We start from the raw sequence: 20,362 nt of genomic DNA on the forward strand, positions 1-20,362 counted from the left end.
GGAAATATATGAAGAGAATTCTGCTCCGAAAGTGGAATCGGGCATAGAGCAGTGAGTTAGATCAGTTCTCTTCCTTGTGCTTGTAAAATATCATGCCTAAACAAAACCAAATAGTGAACTGAACTGACTAAATACACACATTCCAGGAAAAAATCTTGCAACAAAACCACCAGTCTGTTGTTATGTAAGAAAACATTTCTCAGGCCTTTATTTACAAAAGCTTTAAAAACAAATACCCTCTGTTATGCAAATTATTTGTTGTTTAAAAAGGACCACCCAGTTACATCACAGTAACTCAATGAAAAAAGGTGTTTGATTTTTTTTAAGTACAAGGTAAAACAGAGTAATTGGGCGAACATTTGGAGATTTTTTTTTACTATTGATTTCTGTGTCGAACACGCACACACATACGCGCGCGCACACGCAGGCACACAATGTCGCACATTCCATCATTTCAGGCTAGTATTTAGCTATTCAATACCAAAAATTCTTCCTGCACAACTGCTCTGTACACATGCTACGCAGAGTTAAGAACGTACTTTAGGGTCCTTTAAAACAATATATCTAAAATATATTGCTAAGATATACTCAAAAATAAACTAGCATTACACTCCTCAGGTAACTTTATTAGCTATAAGTTATTTATATTTTGTTGTTTTACAACAAATATCTGTAACATCTGTCTTTGTAGCAACTACAAAAAAAGCACGATTTAATTGTCCTTCTAATTCAGTAATTCAATTAAATAGCATTTTTTCAGATCTTTGGGTTTCATCTTCAACTAAACTGACTTTCAGAAATCATCAAATCAAGTATATAATAAATACGACTTCATAAAAAATATCTGAGGTGTACATTAGTAGAATAAAAGCTAGGAAGTTAAATCAAGGGAAGTGTCCCATTACAAAACTCCTACTATTCCAATATCCTTCAACTCTCAGCTTAATGGCAAAAACGCTAAAGTCATAGCTGTTCTTTTCCTGAAGGGTGTAAAGCCGTTTTTTCAAGCTTCTTTTCCCCCATCACAGAGCGGTTTTAAAGCAGCAGGCCAACCAGCAGTTGACATGTGCAGGATGTGTTTGAAGATGACTGAACACTAGTAAAATAACAGCGATTACTATGATTTCAGTAGTTTGTTTTGCTTGAACAGAGGTTATGCAGCAAATAAGTCACGTTCCGTGGGTTGATACGCCAAGGAAACGCAGCGTGAAGCTGCTGAACTTGGCAGATGATTGTTTTCTAGCTGAGGGCAAAGGAAAAAACAAAACTTCAAAATAAAACAGAGGATCTGAGTCAGAGTCGCTCTCTAAAGTGCAAATTTGATGGTCCACAATCTTGAATAGCTAAAACGCCTGCATACTGGAAGGAACAGACATGAATGGGGAAACAAGTTACAATCACCGCCAGTTAATTTGGAGAAGGGAGGGGAAAGAGACCAAAACCTAGAAAATCAATATAGGTAAGTTTACCAGACTATTCATTATTATTTAACTTTCCCCTTCTCTCTGCCACACTGATCCTATATATGCTTTTTTACAAACGAGCTAATTTTGAGGCCAAAATGTAACCCAGAAAATTTGACATATCAATATTAAGATCAAAATCTGTGATAGGAACAGTCAAGTTTAATACGTAGAAAGGCAGAAAAGAAAGTATACTGAGAAAGGGGGGGAAAAAAGCCTTATTGTCCAAGGGGTTCAACCAGAGATAAAACCTATATACAAGCATCTGAAGGTCAAAAAGATGGCCTTTCATTTCATGTCATGACTGTTTGTTGGCTTCTTCTTCATATGCATTTCCTGTGCCATTTTGTACATAAGATGACCCCGAACCAAGGCCGTATAAGTGGCCACAATATTTGGCATCGTCAATGTGGTCTTCAAAGAACATCTAAAGAGTTAAAAGAGAGACACAAATTATTGCCAAAGAAAAGGCTCAGTTTAAATAGAACTATAGAAAGGCTTTTAAATGTTACTTTCTTTTTAGCATAAGGTATCAAATCCCAAGGTGCAAAAGATGACATAACTAACATAGTAATGACTTAATCTCAACACATTATCAAAATGTGCTATATGACATGATTCTTTACAGTAAATCTGTCAAGGAATACAATCAGTCTTCCTGTGCACCTTTCCTGAAGAAATGGCCAAATGCAATCTTTTGATAGTTTTGTATCATCAGTTGTCACTCACTTTTCTGCAAGTGCAACCAAGATTTCTCCAACCAATTTCTGTGGAGTTTCTCCCAACAGCTGCTCCTCAGCGTGGGGGTTTTCATCATACTTTGTCTTGAAATGGAGGCACGTCCTGATTTATATTATAAAGATTCGGCGGTGGGGAGAGCATTTGAGCACAAAACCCATCACGGAGTTTAGAGAAATGCAGAAAGATGCATTTCCAGCTAGCTCCTCACAGAGGAGGACTGAATTTAATAAGGAACAGCAAAATTAAAGTAAATTTTGTACTAAGACTGCATTTACACCTTACAAGTCTTAATTGCAAACAGAACCTTGCAGTGGAAGACATGTGAAACCCCATGATATTCTACCTTTCAGACTTTTAAATGGTTTTGCTTGAATTACCCCGCAAAAATAAAAAGGACACACACAAAAAATTTTCACCCTAAAAGCTTCGCGGCAACCCTGGACATCCCAGTGGTTGTCATTCTGAGTCGTCATCATCAACATCAGAAATCTAAGACAGCCAGAACCACGCAGGAGCCGGGTGGACTCAATACACAACCTAAATGCAGAGGACTGCATGTACCACACAGGCTGAAACCTCTCCCTCCAAGCTTTGCTCTTAGCAGCACTGTCTGGATGGGAAGTTCTCTACGGCAGGAACTGGAGACCTCAACTAAAAGCTTTAAAGCCTCCAGCAGTTCTTAAAGAAATAAACAGTTGGGAAAGCCCCCTCAAAACAGCTCTACTGTTGTAGTATCAGTATTTAAGTATTTCTGATGGGAAGAAAAATATCAGTAACTTTTTTGGCTGACACTCCAAAACCTAGCAAGCAAGATGCAACTCCTTCGCAGAAATTAGTAAGAAACAGCATCGTAAAATGAATTTCACTCAGAAATACATTGTTAAACAATGAACTATACTGAAAAGGCTTTAAAAATGCACATTAAATATATTTCTCTCTGCTGACTACTGTGTCCTTATTTAGAAACGCTGTATTTGCAAAGAATCTCTGAAAAGTACTGGAAAAAATCATGATAATCAATCCATCTCTGTTGGCTTAAAGCCAAATCAACTGAAAAAACCTCAACTATTTCTACTTCTCCCAATAAGAGCTTTTGGCAAACAAATTCAAGAAGTTAGTTTGCCATGTAACACAACCTGCATCTCATTAGAGAAACGATCATGGATTTGAAACTTTTCCTCTGGAAAACTAACTTGAAAGGCAGTATCTTAGGGATGATTATCATATACTTCCCCTTTCTCTTTACTTGCTTTGGATTTTGTTTCAAATTCAAGAGTGAAAGATTAACAATACCAGACCTACAGCAGTTAGCCACGTTGGGCTCAGATTGTAGCAGAAACACAATCCTCTCTACTGCATTTGTAGCCCATGACCTCCTTGACAACTGCAACAGCTCCAGAACCAGAATAGAGGGTTATGATGAGCAAATCAGCTTACATCACAGCACTTATTTTTCACCTGCTGTCTCACCAGTATTCATCAGAAACTCGTCATCATTTTCTCCTTTATACAAAAGGCTGGATTACAGAGGGTAGACACCTCATTATACAACACTAAATCTTACTAAAAGATGAGGTTTGCTATTGCCATCCATTTTGACATGCTAAATGATGCTGAATTGCTGGGAAAATGTCGTGTTCAGGTGCACTGGCGTTTGCTTTCCAGAAGAAGCCTGTTCAATATTAGTTTGTTCTGCTACAGTAAAATATCCTAATATCATCTTCTTGTATGCGGACGAGTAGCAACGAAATGTGAAGCTTGTAAGAGCTGACTTCCCTTGCTGCTTGAATTACATGACCGATGTATAATCTTTTAGAACCTGAGTTAATCTGTGCTTTACTCAATGGTAAGGAACAAATGCATGAACACTCTGCACAGCAGCCTGGAAGTCATTATTTAATATACCTGTAGCCTGCAAGTTTAGCTAGAAGTGGCTAATCGACCCTCTTTCCACTCCAGGCCTGTCACAAGAAGCAGTGCACACCAGCTGGGTATTACACTGAGCAGAAACTCCAAAAAACTGGTTTGAGTATGGTCACCCAGAAAGGAGCCTGGCTTCAGCAGCTCAAAACTCACTGCAGCAGCCACCTAAAAAAAGGCACCCTGAAAAAACAGGGAAGGAAAAAAAAAAAACCCAAAAACTCAAAACCAAAACCCCACAAAAAAATCCAAAAGCACAGGCTGGGAACAGGAAGCAATATTCACTCACTGTAGCTAAGCAGGGGATCAGTAGGGTTGGTTCACACTTACTCTGGAGAAAATACAGGTGGTCTTATTTTTGTCAAGAAAGGAGTGACCCTGATGCCCTTCAGAGACCTCCTTAAAATACAGCAGGCTTATCAGAACCAGTAGTTCCATCTGACTATCACAGCATGTTACTATCATGTGAGATAAAACCAATACATCCACCTACTTCTCTCATTTTGAAAAAGGCCATTCCTGTGAGTAAAGAATCAGATCCTGCCTGATGCTGTGGTCCTATCCTTTCCAGCTCTAACTGCTCAGCCACTTCTTGTAATCCACCCTGAAAAAGAAAACGTTTTTGTTAGCTGCTGAAAAAAATTAAATCAGAAAACTGAACAGCTATATTTGGGAATATCTGTTACATAAGTCATACAACCTCAGGTATATTTTAACCTTTGCACAATAGCCGAAAGTCATTATATTAGATAAACACAGACCTGGGGCATCAAACTTTCAGTATCAATAGCAGCATTAGAATTCTGTACTGATTAAATTAAGCAGTATCTATGACCAATAAAACTAGTACTCCTCCATGTTCCAACTTCTCCAGTAACCAGATGTCATTATTTAACAAAACAATTCCTTCAAGATGTTGAAAGGACTGGCAATGCTGAAGAACAAAACCAGGTGTTCCCGTACTCTTTCTATTTGAATGAAAGTTTAAAAGGCAAAAATGTTGTTCTGCAAACACAAGAATTCGAGTGCTTACAAATGAGGTGCCCGTACGCCTCCACATGTTAAAGTATCTAGGCTTCCTTTGAAAGAGACCTTTTTCTTTCCACTTACCTTTCAACAATTAAGTTGAGGGTTTTTCCACTTCCTTTCACAAAAACTGAGTATCCTTAAGTATTTAGAACACTACAGGGAGTCCAGGAAAATGTTACACAGCAGGCATTTAGAAACCAGGTGGTAAAGTCAAAAAGGGAAGAAAGTGCCCACTCCATCTCTACAAGACATTCTACCCGTCTTTAAAGTTCGTTTCATTAGCTGCCATAAGAGGATAGGGAAAAAAACATGCAAAAAATTTCATCATCTTGCAACTAGTTTTCCAAGATACTAAAATCCAATGGTACAGCCAGCTTTTCTGTTAGAGACATATATCTAACAGTCACATGTGTAACGTGTAATTTCTGCTTCTTAAAAAAGTATATAAACATCTCGCATACAAAAACAGAACAATATAAAACAGTAGTTGTCTGCTTTGAATGTTGATACATGGCTTAAAAGGACAGACTGTGAAGCTCTAGACATCCCTCCAAAGCTACAAATCTATCTGCCCTTGAAGGTAAAACTTCTCCAGTTTTGAAGAAAATTTTCTACCCAAAAAGCTTACGTGAAAAACTATACCCTTAACTGCAGAGTGACTAAATAAATCTCTTTCTAGTGCCCCCCCACCCCCCAATAACCACTATGTATGGAAGCAAACCCATCAGAAGTCGGTATGGTTTTTACACAGGTAAGAGAGATCAGTTGAAGCATAGGCATATTATACTGTAACCACGATCTTTTAATGTTGTAAGTTACACTGTGAGCACATCATTTTGTAGGTCAATTTTTTTTTTAATCATTAAGCCATAAAACTACTGGAAATAGACTAAAGCACATACACATTCTTTAAGGTCTAGAAAGATCAAAAAGCCAAAATCCTTAGTGCTGCCATCAAGCCTTGCAAGGCAAAAAAGTTGCCCTGGCGCAATGCTTTTAAAGACAGACTGCCTAGTACCCGAGTTCACCTTTCCTCGCACTCTTAACCTGTTTCAAGTACAGGAAGGGAAGCAGGATGAGGCAAAAGCGTAACTGTCAAGGTTAAAACTGAGCAATAAAAATAAAAAGTCTGACCTGAAAATCTGATCAAACATTACGAAAATTCTTGTGACTTTTGTGGCAACAGGTTTGGGTCCAGGTTTTTGATTTGTTTAAAAAGATGGAAGCTTGTGTACAAACATTCCCAAGTAACACCTACAAACCAACATGAAAACCTAGTAGCCTGGTACAGCTAGTTTTATTCTAGCTTGAGCACCAGGAATATAGTTTACAGAAGTTTAAGATAAAAGGAAGTCGATACACTATACAGTTAAGCACTGAAGCTAGCTTGGTTTTTTTATGTGCTTGGATACATTTTAACACTGCAAACACGTTCAGTTATTTCACTTATACTCTCAAAAATACACTGAGGGTTGGTGAGCAGAGAAAAAAAGTGCATCTTGGATGCAAGCATGTTCTCCACTTTCTAACTCCGATAACGAGTTAGCAACAGCAGTCAGGCTCACACCCCTTTTAAGGCACCATCTTCTGCCCCTAAACCCTCTAATTCCTCAAGCTGCAAATTAGCAGTGTCTCATCATCAAGTCCTGCTAGCTGTAAGACTATCTACTCTAGCTTCAAATAACTTTGAAGAAAAAACACTCAAAATCAGTAATATTTACACAGCAGCTGCAAGCTCTGGAATGTAGACTTAGTAATTCAAAATTTACAGTAACAGCAGCCTATAGAAGAATGTTTTGAAAATAGTGCTTTTAATGGTAAATATTTCTAAGTGTATCACATACCACTTCTGTGTGGAACTTCTGGGTCTATAACTGCAATAATTACAGAATAAAATTTGGCTGTCTCTGAAAATTAATAGGCTACTGAGATTCTCTTTCAGGCAAGACTTCTGCACTCCAGGTAAGAACATTTTACTCTTGGAGAAGGAGAAATTCTTCCCAAATTTTCAGAGCATCAGTCTTTCAAGAAAAAGGCCACAGAATGATTTACATAATCACATGACCATAGCCAACAGCAAATCCAGTTCAAACTCTTGTTTGGTACCAGAGTTCATTGCTCTGTACAAACCCCCATAATTAAAAGCAAGGTTCCAACAAGGTCTATAAATCTACATTAGTTAGTACTGCCACTACTATCAAAAGGTTTGGAATTGGCTACATAGAAAGATTTTTAGAGAATAAGCAAGAGTTTAACCTGTACTACATTAATATCTCAAGGTAACTTCCAATCTGCATGCCAGTAAAGTATATTCATGTCCATTTAAGTTAAAGCAACATACTGTAAATTCACAAACTACTTAATTCCACAAAAAGAGCAAATAGCTTCCTAATCTTGAAGCATATTTCTCTTCTCAATGCCAAAAATTCTTTTTTGAGTTCGTGGGAGCAGGGAGTAGGGATTCTACAGCAAGTCAGTGACTTTCAAGTGAAAAATAACTTAGACAAGTCAATAAAGGACAACTGCACAGCAGTTCAATTCACTGCAATTTAATAGAGATTGAAAGTGACGCACATTAAGAGACAGCACATGCATTTTTAGAGTCACAACACTGAACGTTTAGCAATTTGTTTCAGACAGCTGCTCTCAGTACAGTACAAGTCTACCATCATTTCATCACTGGTAAATCTGGAGGGGTAGGGTAGTCCACATCCCTTCCCCTGCTGTCATTACCAGTCTGCAGGTTAGGTGACAGGATCAAGATTTACTGCAGGAAAGCTGACCAAAAATCACCCTTGTTCTTAAGGTTTGCTGAAATAAGACCTGTGAAGGTTTTTCTTGTCTTCCAAAAAATATTAGTGTCTCTAAACAATGCAGGTTACACACAACTATGTCTTAATGAAATGACAGGAAATACAATCCCCCTCCTCCCCAAACCCACTGGGAATGTCACCTCATTCTGTCACCTTTCCTACATCACTAAAGTTGGATTATACATTCTGTTCTTGGTAAGCGTGTTGCCACCTCTAAGACACCAGATGCTTTACTTTGCTTCACCAGGAGTGAGAAAGTAAGGGTGTTTTTTGTTTGGGGTAAGGGTGTTTTTTGTTTGGGGTTCCCCCCTGCCCCTCCTTTAAGACTCCTGAAAGTTTATGAGCATTTCATTTTTTCTTCTGGCCTCTGTGGAGAAAATCTGTTTCTAAGACGTCCTCTAATATATTCAACCATTTGCCCAGCTGGTTATACCAGTTACAACTCTAGATGAAGGCAGGTAGGTATACTTTTCTTACTACCTGGAAAGGTGGTCTCCATTTTCAACATTAGTTTGATTAACAAAAGGATTTACACAATTTACTTCCCACACAAGTATGCTACTACTTAAAAGTGGCACACTCTATTAGTTTATCTCAGAAAGAAACAGAGGACTATAAACCCCAGGCAGATCACTAGTTCAGCACGACGAAGTGGCAAGCCATCCCTTAGTTAGGACTTGGTTGTGACACTACAGTCAGTGTTCTCTTTTTCCTGCAGGTTCTCATTAAGAAAGCCTAGAGAATCAAGTTAGTTTCCATAAAAGCAGCAAGTCATTAATTGTGTCAGATGAGCGATGCACCTCATTCCAGCAGCAGTCCAGACGCTTACAGTTCTTTGGCAAGTAAAGCTGTCAGCAATCCCTGTAGCATCTCTCTTTCACTTGCTGTCTTCCCCTTCACATACTTAGTTCCAGTTTGCATTCATTCTCCGGTCCAATAAAGTATCCAAATTTTACGCCTGATAGAGTAAGCCAATTAGTAGCCCCGCTGGCCTGACATGAGACATTAGTTTCTAGTACTGCTTTTTTTTTTTTCCTACAAGTCACATGTTGTCCCTGAACATATGCTGTTTGTTGTTCATCTTTCCTTATGGGGTCATCTGAAACATCCTTTGCTCCATTCCTCTTCCCAAGACACTTCCACAGCATCACCGTTGCAATTACCTTTGCCAAGACGACTGCAGTCCTTTAGTGGACTGCACAATGAGGAAGTAAGAGTATATGAAACCCATCAATTCTTATGGCTCAAGAAGTGAAGGATTAATTCCAAACGTGGGTTTATCATCTGTCAACAAAGACTAGGCACTGTAAATACAGTATATCAACATGCTATTTTTTTAACTGGTAAGTAGTTATAAAAATTGATGTGTGCTCCTGCCTGCTTCTATCAATAGCCTTTAAAATTAAATATATATATATATATATAAAGCTTGAGACAACAATGCTTACTAGGTATTATCAAAGCAAAACCAGAAAATAAAAATACAGAAAATAAGTACTTTTAAGCAAAAAGTACTGCATTTCCAAACCCCAAATTTGTTTTGAGCCATTAATAGATTACTTACCTTCAGATTTTTGCAACTCTTCATGAGATATTTTACATCATAGATGACAGGGAAAAACAATCGCAGTATTTCAAAGAAGTCCAGCTCTTCTTCAGGTAGATTAGAGTTTGTCAGGATTTTGATTAGATAGCCGAAGTCATACCCACTGCAAATTAATAACAAAAACAATATAAGCAAATAACTCAGAAGCATTTTTCTCACTTCCAACATCAAGACTTTATTACACATTAACAGGACATTTTGCTTAATTTCAATGCAATTAAGACAGACTCTTACAAAAGACCAAGTCTCAGTGTAAATTGCCCCATTGCAGATTCCAGAGGAAACACTTTAATTTAGTCTGAATGAGGCCAAGTGAAGAAGCAAAAAGATCGTTTCTCTAAATCCTCAAACAAAGTAGCGTTGCTGGGGCTTCATCTGATAGCAAGAACTTACACCAGAAAGACTCCTAGCTGGTTCCTTTCACACAAACCGGAGTTTCTCACTACAAACTGAGATGGAGAGACTTTTGCAATTTGTCAAATTGAAAGATTCATGAGTTTCCAGAGCAAACACATGTTTATGCCCAGAGGCGTTTCACCCTCAGCAACAAAGAGCCGACTGTCTTTCAACTTTCCCAATCAAATCACAACACAGACAACTGAAAAATTCAATAGCTTGTAGACTATCACACTTTTTGGAGGCAAGGACAGAGTAAGCTGGAAAAATTTTTGTGTGTACATGCAAGTCAGCAGGAGACAGCAAGACAACTGAGCAGTACAGGTTTGGTAGAAGAAACTGAGGTATTATAGTCTGAGTATGGCGGAACAGAGTTTTGGAATACTTCCTTCTCAATAGCTTGGACTGAAGAAAAGGGAGCGAGGTGTAGCTGTAAAAGGGGAAACTATGTACTTTTACAAAGTGTTATGAGAGGAAAAAGAGGGTTTAAAGCATAGGAAAGACAGATGTCAGCTACTAAGCAGGACTGAACACCACAAAAAAAAAAAAAAAAGCAGTGATGACTAGTTATCCTTTTCCCTAGGAAGGCAGAGATTACAAGCCAGATTATTCATGACCTCATCTGTTCTGATCCCTTGTACTTGCACGACTGCTCACACAAATATGCGCTGAACTAGATGAGGGACTAATATATTCTCTTCTTTGTTATTAGGTTTGTGCTGAACCACGTAAGTTCCTAGATTTTATTGACATGCAATTTTAAAAATGCCTGTACTAACAAAGAAGATTAAAACACACAGCAGGGCTGACTCCATTGAAAGCTGCATCAGTTTTGCCCTTAAGGAACCTTAGCATATAGCCGAGAGACAATTCAAGTGAACAGATGGCCACCAGACTCCAAATTCCCAGTTTAAGACTTCATGTTCATTCTTGGTTACATGAGGATCAGACTCAAACCCAAGAATTTTGTAACTTGGTAAATACTGTCCAAGATCTTTAACTGTGAGAAGAGCAATAAAGAAGACAGATCAGTTAAGAGCACTGCACTACTGATCCTGAGGATATTTAGCACCCACAAATACTGGTGACTTCTGACGTAGGCTCAAGGCTTTAGCTTGCATACTCAATGTAAAGAGGATTGCTTTTTGTACCTTTTGTATACGAGGAGGCTCTCTACATAATCTTTATCGCAGGAATTTCTAGACAGAGGGTAGAAAATCTTGAACATACTGGGAATGAATGGATTGTTCACTGAAAGTCCATTGATACAAGATATACAAAAGGTACAGACTACCACAGCTCTCCCACGGGGGCTTCCAGTGCTCTAAACAGGAGTTTCATGTTGAATGAATCCTGGACTGCATCTGGTGCTTTGAAGCTGTGCTGGCGGCACTCCAATCTCCACAGGAGCAGCCACCGGCCAAAGGAGCCAAAGATAAAGAAGGGTTTCAGCTGAGTCTTGCAAAGTAAAAATCTGTAGTATACTTGGCAACACAGCAGCTTGGAAGCTTAATTTTATTAGATCACCTGGCGGCGGGGGGGGAAGTGGTGGGGAAGCCTAGATCAGCATAAAGCTCTCTATAGAAAAAGAAAAAAGCCACATTAGCAAAAAAGGCTGTTCAGAAAGATGCAAAAAAGACTGTTCAGGATTAAGGAAACTTATTCCTTTAGAGATTAGAGAGCTTATTAACTCACTGAATTCCTCACATCGGTCATCCTTGTAGCTCAAATGTAACAGCTGTATAAAAAGTTTTCAAGTTAAGTAAACAGAATTTGTACTCCTTTTCCTCAAAAAAAAAAAGTGGTTTTGACTCCCCTCCTCTTCCAAAAATAATTATGTAACATGACTAATTACTAGAAAACAGACGCTCTCAAACACTTCCAATTTCTATTAAGAAGTACTGTAAGAAAAGAAAAGTCAAGATTCATTTACTATTTGTATTGCGAGGATTGAGAGGGAGCAGGCTACCACAAATCTGCAATTTCAATGAAGACTTTTTTTTTTTTGCCCCTTGGAGACTGTAGCAGATTCTTTCATTCTGGGATCCTCATGCAGAAAAAGGGAAGAGGATATCTCAACAGTGAATTTAACAGGCATGATTACACTTCCACTGCATGACAACATTCAGTCAGATATCTGTTCTTGGATTCTACCTATGGGTTAGTGTTAGTCAGCTCAACCAAATGATGTCTCACATTCCTTAAGTTCCAGCTGCTTACACTTAGTCCCACTGTGCTCGTAACAATCATCACAAACCACACTTTACTAATCACAATGCAGTATCAAGGCATTTACATAATCTTTTTAGTATACTTTTTGGGAGTAATATGCTCCAGTCATCCAAGCTTACATAGACCTAAGAACTGTCACTCCAATTCAAGACTAAGATATGCCTAGTTCAAAAATTTTTGAGTGGCCACTGCTGAATGCTAACAGAAGGGTAAGAAAGTCCACAGTGAGCAATTATGTAACTACCTGCTCATTAAAGAAGTTTTATTCTAATCCTCTAACAGGCAATTAGCAGTTGGTTTATACCCTGAAGTACATAGGTTTCCTTTCCTTAAAAAGCTTTCACCATTTCTAATATAACCACCTGAAGTTACCTAGCACAGCTAGCCACAACCCCTGGAGCTATACAGCAACACAAGCGTTCTTACAATCATTTTTTTTTTTTTCACTGAAAATGGACAGCTGTAGGCAACAAGACCATGGAAAAGATCAAACATGCATGTACTACTTTCTCTTACTATTCAGAAAGAATTCAGATATCCAATTAACAATTAATTCTACTCAAGCACCAACAGTCTTTGAAATAAATCAAAACCTGACAGAGCTGAGAAAGCTTTACTTCATTTTATAACTGGCTAATAGAAATGAGCCAGCAGATTAAATTTTACTAAAATCAGTTAGCACAAGTGATTATTGAAATACAACAGCTTGGAACTTCCCAGATTCCCCAAAACATCTGGGTTAAGAGGCATGTTTGCACAGAACTTCCAAAGATAGATTGAGGAGGCTGCACACAGGTGGACACTCAAAGCTTCAGCAGATCAGTCAGTTGAACATCCACAGAAACAGTGTTTGAGCTATTCTGTTTTATAACTTGTTAGAATGCCAAGCACTCACAGCTCTCTTGACTGTGACAAGAATCAGAAATTCAGGGCTTCCCTCTCTTCTCTCATCGACTCAAATACATTTTAACACACACAAAAGATTTGATGGGAGTCGCTTATGAAGGTGCAGAATACAAGAATCAGTGACAGTGCAAATGTTTCTTTGCTCATGCCTGGCAGAACTGCAGGTCCACACAGATTTGGCAACAGGTCAGGATGCCAAGGCAGCTACATCAAATGCAGAGATAAAAAGCATACAAAGAAAACTATTTGAGAAGCTAAGAGGTTAGATATAAACTACCTAAGAGTTCAAGGAAATCAAAGACTAGGAAATGAAACGAAATCAAAACACAACCTTACACTCTGAGAAAGGAGTAATTCCTATCTGCCACTTCCTAACAGACTCATAAATTTTGAGGGTTAGTAGTAATTAAAGCATTTTAAGGAAACAGAAGCAATAGCACAGTCAGCAACTATCAAGCCCAGCTTTTTCAGCAAAGAACTACCACATGGAGAGCCTACACAAAACAAATTTTCAAATGAGCTGTTCTGCTGTTCCACTTAAAAACGTAAATCACATACGCGTTATCACATATGTTATAAAACAATCACAATCAACCTAAGATATATTTAGAAACAGCAGTTTACTATTCTTTGTGGTACATTTTATGTGACCCATACTCATTTACAGCTTTGTGCAACCTTGGTTTCCTCAGAACTTAATCCACTACTCCAGGGTTTTGTGCTCAAGATATCATCAACATGCTCCGTCAAGCACAGAAGCCTTTAAACACTCTGCGACTTCAGAGTTGTGGATAATCAGTGTTCGACAAACATTTGCTGCAATAGCTGTCTTAAGACGACTTCTAAAGACATTTTCAGTGAAGTCCACAACAGAAACTCATTTTAGCACAGACGAAACTGGACTGTAAAAAAGCCATTCCAAAAACTGTTCATAAGCTGCACTAGTAAAGGTGTACATAGTTTGCACTACGTTTCAACCACTTTATTAGTCAGGAATCACACACAATCAATATAGTTATGCTTTTAAAAGAACCTCTAGTATAGAAATGGCTCAGGTATTTTTTTGCTAGGATAGTTTACACTGGGCCCTTAAAGTTATTAAGTAATATTGGAAAAAACAATGTTTTGTAGCTGTAGTTGCTTCTACATGGTCATGCCTGTTGATGTACCAGTTACATGCATAACAGGCCTCCCCTCCCCTTCTGAGTCATCCAAGTTATTCTACTGTAGTCAAGTGTTAAATCACAAATACACACATAAGAGCCCATAATAATGGGCTTAAGAAGCTGAAAGAAACTTAATTCACTAATATAGCCTTTGTAGTTATTTTGACGTAGCCCATGGCACCCTTGTTCCAGTATTTTTCTCCAAGATGCTACTCTAGTAGCAAGATAGCAAGAGTGAGATTATTTTGGAGTCATATTGTGAGTTGAGACAGCTGCAAGTGGAAGATGTAGGCAGATTAGGTGACAAGTGTACTCAAAGAGGACTTCTTTTTGTGTTAACTGCCTTTTTTCTCCCTCCGTTTGGAAAGTCAGCCTAATACTTGCTTTCTACGAAGCAAGGCAAAATGATGAATTCTGCAACAGGCTGTTATATGCATCTTTCTATTACTGTTTTACATTCCTTGCTGAAGCAATCTTTATTTTTCAGTTGGTTAGTAATGTACATACTTCTCTAATTCCATGTGACTTTCTCTCCTCCCCCCTCCCTTCCAAGATTTAATATTTAAGGATGAAGAATTTGGTTTTTTGTTTGGCTTTTTTTCCTAATTTCGTCAGCTATATACTACCACCCACCAATGTAGCATGCATGATAAACAAGAATAAGGCTGTAAGAAAACTACTAGGCTCAGCTAGAACATTTGCTCTACCTTTGTTGACTTGGTTAGCAGCCAGCATTTAAGACATCAACTTGAAGGCATTACATAGCGGTAAGTCTTCAAAGCCACTGTTGCTTGCAAAAAGTGCAGATCATCTCTGGCACATAGTTCACTATACAATGACTATTGCTCAACTTTTAAAGTGTTAAATCTTATTAACACCCAAAGATCTTTTGTATCCTGACAGATTCATAGAGATTTAGGTTTCGCATTTCTGTTTCTACTTGGAAGATGAGATCCTGTGATGGAATAAATAGTAAAATATATCCATTACTGCGGCTAGAATTAAGGCTTATCAGGGCTCTCTTTCCACGCTGAGTCATTTTCAGCTGTCCAGATTACCAGGAGATTTAAAACAAATTTAAAAGTACTTTATAAAACTCTTCACTGATAATTCTGCTGTTTCTCCCATGAGACAAACAATATTTGCTCAAGAATCGCTTAGGAATAGTTAGCTTTTATCATTGTTACTATTATGACTTACATGTGCGATATTAAAAGACATAATGCCACCTGCTGGCTTAGGAGTTTCATGTTTTTCTGGTTACAGGGTAAACACCAAAAATAAACCACCAGTACCGCCCTGTACACTCTATTCTTAATACAGAATGGTGTTATACAAAATATTTCTGCTGTAATACCTAAGTCTTACCAACCAAGATATGTGCTGTATACACTGTCAGACGTATAACACTTATCACACAAGATGTGAAATCCAAGCTCTAGAATTCAATAATCAATATTGAAAACGCAAATACTTAACATGCGGAATTTACCTATGAAAGGAAAGCCACTTGACTCCTTCACACAGTACAACTCCTGACGTCATAAGCAGTTCTGCAAAGTACTGTGTCTCAATTCCTTCTTCTTCATGCTTTTTAAACTGGATACCAGATGTCGTCAAGAGTTCAATAGAGTCCTGGGCATACATATCTTCTCTGAAAAAAGAGAGAGGAAAATTAAATTTTCAAAGTCTACAAAACTCAGTGATTATAAACCTGGTAATGTTTCTTTTTTTGCTATTCATTCCACAGACTTCACTAGCATAGAGCAGGAGCAACTTGACTTTGTTCCATGTTAATTACAAAACCAACCATTTGTCATAGCTTTTGTTAACCTTCACTAGCATTTCACCATTCCTGGCACCTCCATTCTCACCTCCTTCATAAAAAACTAGTTCCTGCTCCTCTTCCGGTTATCTAGAACTTCCCTTTTGCAAATCTGCAGAGCAAAGTGAATGTATGAATACAGATATTTTACCAAATAAGATCCATTTCTTGAACTGTGACAAATTAAATGTAACAGTTGAAGCACTAACATGTTACTTAATAGAACTAAGAATAGCACACTCCAGATCCCAGTGCTGTGTAAGTTCTGTGGATAACATTTCCCACATATTTCTTGTGATTTAAACTTACGTAATGTTTAGACATTTCCTTCTAATCGTAGACATAACTGTCTACGTAGAACTAAATGTTTAGACATAATTATGTCTACAGCTCATCAAAACTTCCTTCTCACTAGAACTGGAAATTGAGTATTTGCTCTGTCTAGTCAATCCTTAAAATTCAGGTAGCCTAACATTTTCTTTCTGGATTACTAAATTCAATTTTAATACCCATATTTTGGACCTAAAATTTAACAGGACAGAAAAAAATTCCTCTATGCCTTGTTTGACCCCCTCTTATCCCTGTATTTATTCCCTTTACCACTAACGTTTTTGTACAGTCTTAAGGATTTTGTGATGAAATGGATGTTTTTTTCCTAAAGTTTAATCTGTATCATCACAATAAAGACATAGAATGATTAAATGGGAAAAAAAAAGCGCAAATGTGGCTCTACTTAGACAATGATAGTCATATTATTGTCCACAACATACTATTCTACAAAGTCTCTTCAGTGTACTTTTCAATTTTAATAAAATAACCAAAACACAAAAAATAGAACAACCAACCAATATATCAAACTTGACTATTAGATTCAGTCATAGACTTATATTCCTTACTCCTAATAGCAAGTCATCATTCATCAGAACATAGAGATACATTTGCAAGATGTGTTGTATCTTTTCTCCTCCCTCCCACACAGCTGCTCATTAGCTCTCTAGCTTTAAGGCACCAGCTTCCCAACACCTGTCCATCTCCATAACACACTGAAGCACCCAACCAAAACAAACACGCCTGTTTTACAAAAAGTTTTAATTCTAGTTTGTTGCTCTGCACTAAATCAGGTGGATAGCTAGAGAAATATTTACGCTCCTTAAAAGCACACTATAACAAGACCTGGCTGGAACCACAAAAAAATTACCTTCTAGGAACAGTCAACAGCTGTTTTGCTTTAGGAGCAGAACACTTGGCACAGTGCCACTTCCCAAAAGGAAGTTTAGAAACAAACATAAGTAATTTCTTCACCCATGTAAAACAAAATATTCATGTTTCACACAGCACTTAAGCTATCTTACCTTTTTGTATAAAATCCCCCCAGTGAACTAGTAACATCTAAAGTTAGTTAGGTGACTACCTATATCTCGCCTTACTAAGCTGTCTTATCTATGCTGCATCTGGCACAAATGGATAGAAAACTATTTTTGTTTTCAGTGGCTTGACTTTAAGTAGACCATTGAAGCTCAGAAAATAAATAAAACATAACACATGCTCTTCTTCCCAGACCACACTTTGGAATTTATTAATTCATTCCTCCTCCTTCTCCCATACTTAGCAGGATTAGTAGGTTCTTCTATTAAGACAATGGATAACTTCCATCCAGCATTTATATGGCCAGGTAAGTTTACAGATACCAAAATATCAAATCTGCAGTTCCTTTTCTTTCAAGAGGTGCTTCAAACAAAACTAAAAAGAACATGTCATTCCTCAGACCAAACTGATTTGTGACAAGCCACAGCACTGCTTGTTTAGAAAAGTAGAAAGATCAAGAGAGACAGCAGCAGTTTTTTTTCTTTGCAAGAACCCTGATTACTTTGAAAACAAGTCTTTTTATCTGCAGAAAAAAAAAGGTCTGTTCTCTAAACCTCCTTTATAGGCTGCAGTTTTAACTCACGTATATCAAGCTGTCCAGTGACCAGCTTGTAACACAACTTTCAAAAAACCCCAAGCCTTTGAACACATTTAAGTCTGAGAAGTGTTTGCACTGATACTCAACTCAGGCCATATGAAAACCTATGAGGTCAATTATGTTTACTTCAGGAAACAATTCAAGATACTAGTAACCTGTCCACTACTTGCTAAAGATATAGTTACAACTCCATAGAAGTGTCTCACACCACTGGAAAAGTCAGGTTTATAGTTAAAGGTTTATCACTGATAAAAATCACATTGTGAAATAAAGTTCACAACACTATTCTAACAGATATTAAAAATCAGCTTGCTTTTTAACCAACACTTTACGCAAAATAATCCAGAACAAAAAACTCCACAGGAGTTACGCTATAGAATCAATAATCCTTTCAATCTATTATAGAAGAAAATGAAAACACAGTAGCTTAATAGAATAAATAGCTTTGAAAACACAAGAAAAGCTGCTGCAGTATTAATATTGTAGGTAAAATACTGTCAACTTTTTATCTAGAATTTGTTGTCAGTCTTTTAACAAGAATAACATTATTTTAAAGAGGACAGAGCACACCTGCTTTAGAAGTTGCTGACAACATTTGTCATATTTCTTTTTTAGACACTTGGGTAACTTTACTTTTTTTTCTTCACATGTTGGTATTTTCCATTTAAAAATACGCAAAGAAACAACATGTGACTTTATAACAACTAGTAAAAGTTAAATTAAGCTAATGTAGAAGCACTCTGAAATGCTAAACACAAAAACGCAAAGCTAACTCTTGCACTAAGTATAAATGCCTCTTTTTGAAAAACTTTTGTTGAAATTGCTTAGCATTTTTGACCAAATTACCAACAGTAAGACAGACTGCACAGAAATCAGGGAAGAAAGCACGTGTTTGGCTGACAAAAAGTTTTCCCCACATAAAGCATCTATGGTATTCCAATCTTATAGATAAAAATAGTTGCTATAGTTTTCACCACCTGTAATACATTTTCAGTTCAGTCAGAAACATACATTCAACAGTACAAACATTTAACACTTACGTCAAATTAAATTTAAAATTAAATTGCCAAGTTGAAGTTCCTGGAGGGTATTCTCCTTGCTCATTCATAAATGTCAGTCCTAGTTGAATTATTTTCAGCAGGTCTACATTGCAGCGTAATAATTGGTACTGATAGTCTGCGTTGCTTCTGAATTCTCCAATAGGCCTTGCAACTACTCCTGGAAATTCCGTATCCTGCAAGAACATAATTAAAACTTCAACAAAAGACACCCATAAAAATTTACGTTGCTCATTTTTAATAAAATGTATTTCAAGCATCCAACAGTTTCATAGTTAAAGACTACTGCGTGTAAATTCAGCTTTTGAGAATGTAATAGGTTATGATCCTAATGTTTGTACAGTGTTAATTCAACATTAAGAATCCACTATTCTTTCAATAAAAATGGACGAACAAGTTTATAGCTTTAATTTACTAACATCAAATGAAGTCACCATGTTTTCTGTGGTAATTTGCTAGATAAAACGTCATGTGCCCACTTACCATAGCTACATAATTATACTTCCGTATAACTTGACGGATTTTCTTCATCTCTTCATCCAAGTTACAAGCCCAAACTTCACAGATTCTTTGGCTATGGTCTACGGTAGCTGCTGGCATAGTGGGGGGCTTTAGAGACCATACATCAAAAGTTACACTTGACTAAGGATGAGTTTCATAAAGAAGACTTTAATTATTTTTTTTTAACCTAAGAGGCAAAGAAAGCAAAAGTATCAGGGTGTAAGTTTTAATTTTTCATTTACCTGAAAAAACCACTTAAACACCAGGATCAAGCTTTATCCTTCAAAATTTCAGAAAAGAAGCACAACGTAGCCACCAAAACCATGTGAATTTCAGCTATGTGAATCCAAACTATTGTCGGAAACTACAGTTTTGTTAGTCACTTTATTTCTCGCACAAAGCCAGGCAAACCGGCAAGGCGCACTAGTTCAACAGGTAAGAGAGATACCTGAGCCCACAAGCGTTATTCCCGCACGGGTTAGAAGAGCACATTCCCGTGGATCCCACGGCTGCATGCAACATGAAACGAAGCGGCAAAGTGACTATTAGCGTTACGCCAAACCCGGGGACGCTGCGGACGACAAAGAGCCGCCCAGGCAGGCAGCCTCCCTGGGCAGGAGCTCTCTCGGCTCCTACGGGCCGCGGTGAACGAGAGTGGCGCGAAGGGACCGCGACACGGTCCGACAGACTTCGGCTCACGCCCCAGCTGCGTCCCCGGCGCCTCCTCGTGCGTACAAGGCCTT

At 37.8% G+C, this 20,362-nt stretch overlaps 1 protein-coding gene across 1 annotated transcript; it reads right to left on the reverse strand.

Moving 5' to 3' along the window:
• Positions 1 to 177: 177 nt before the first annotated feature.
• Positions 178 to 19,808, reverse strand: CNOT7 (CCR4-NOT transcription complex, subunit 7). The gene is made up of 6 exons (XM_009707244.1): positions 19,602 to 19,808; positions 19,101 to 19,294; positions 15,765 to 15,926; positions 9,531 to 9,675; positions 4,618 to 4,728; positions 178 to 1,890 (listed from the first exon to the last, which is right to left on the reverse strand). Exons 1-6 carry the CDS (start codon positions 19,716 to 19,718, stop codon positions 1,762 to 1,764), a joined length of 858 nt encoding a protein of 285 aa, XP_009705546.1. The 5' UTR covers positions 19,719 to 19,808; the 3' UTR covers positions 178 to 1,761.
• Positions 19,809 to 20,362: the final 554 nt, after the last annotated feature.

This window comes from Cariama cristata, unplaced genomic scaffold (assembly GCF_000690535.1).
Source record: "Cariama cristata isolate BGI_N322 unplaced genomic scaffold, ASM69053v1 scaffold30719, whole genome shotgun sequence".
Classification (NCBI taxonomy): Eukaryota; Metazoa; Chordata; class Aves; order Cariamiformes; family Cariamidae; genus Cariama; species Cariama cristata.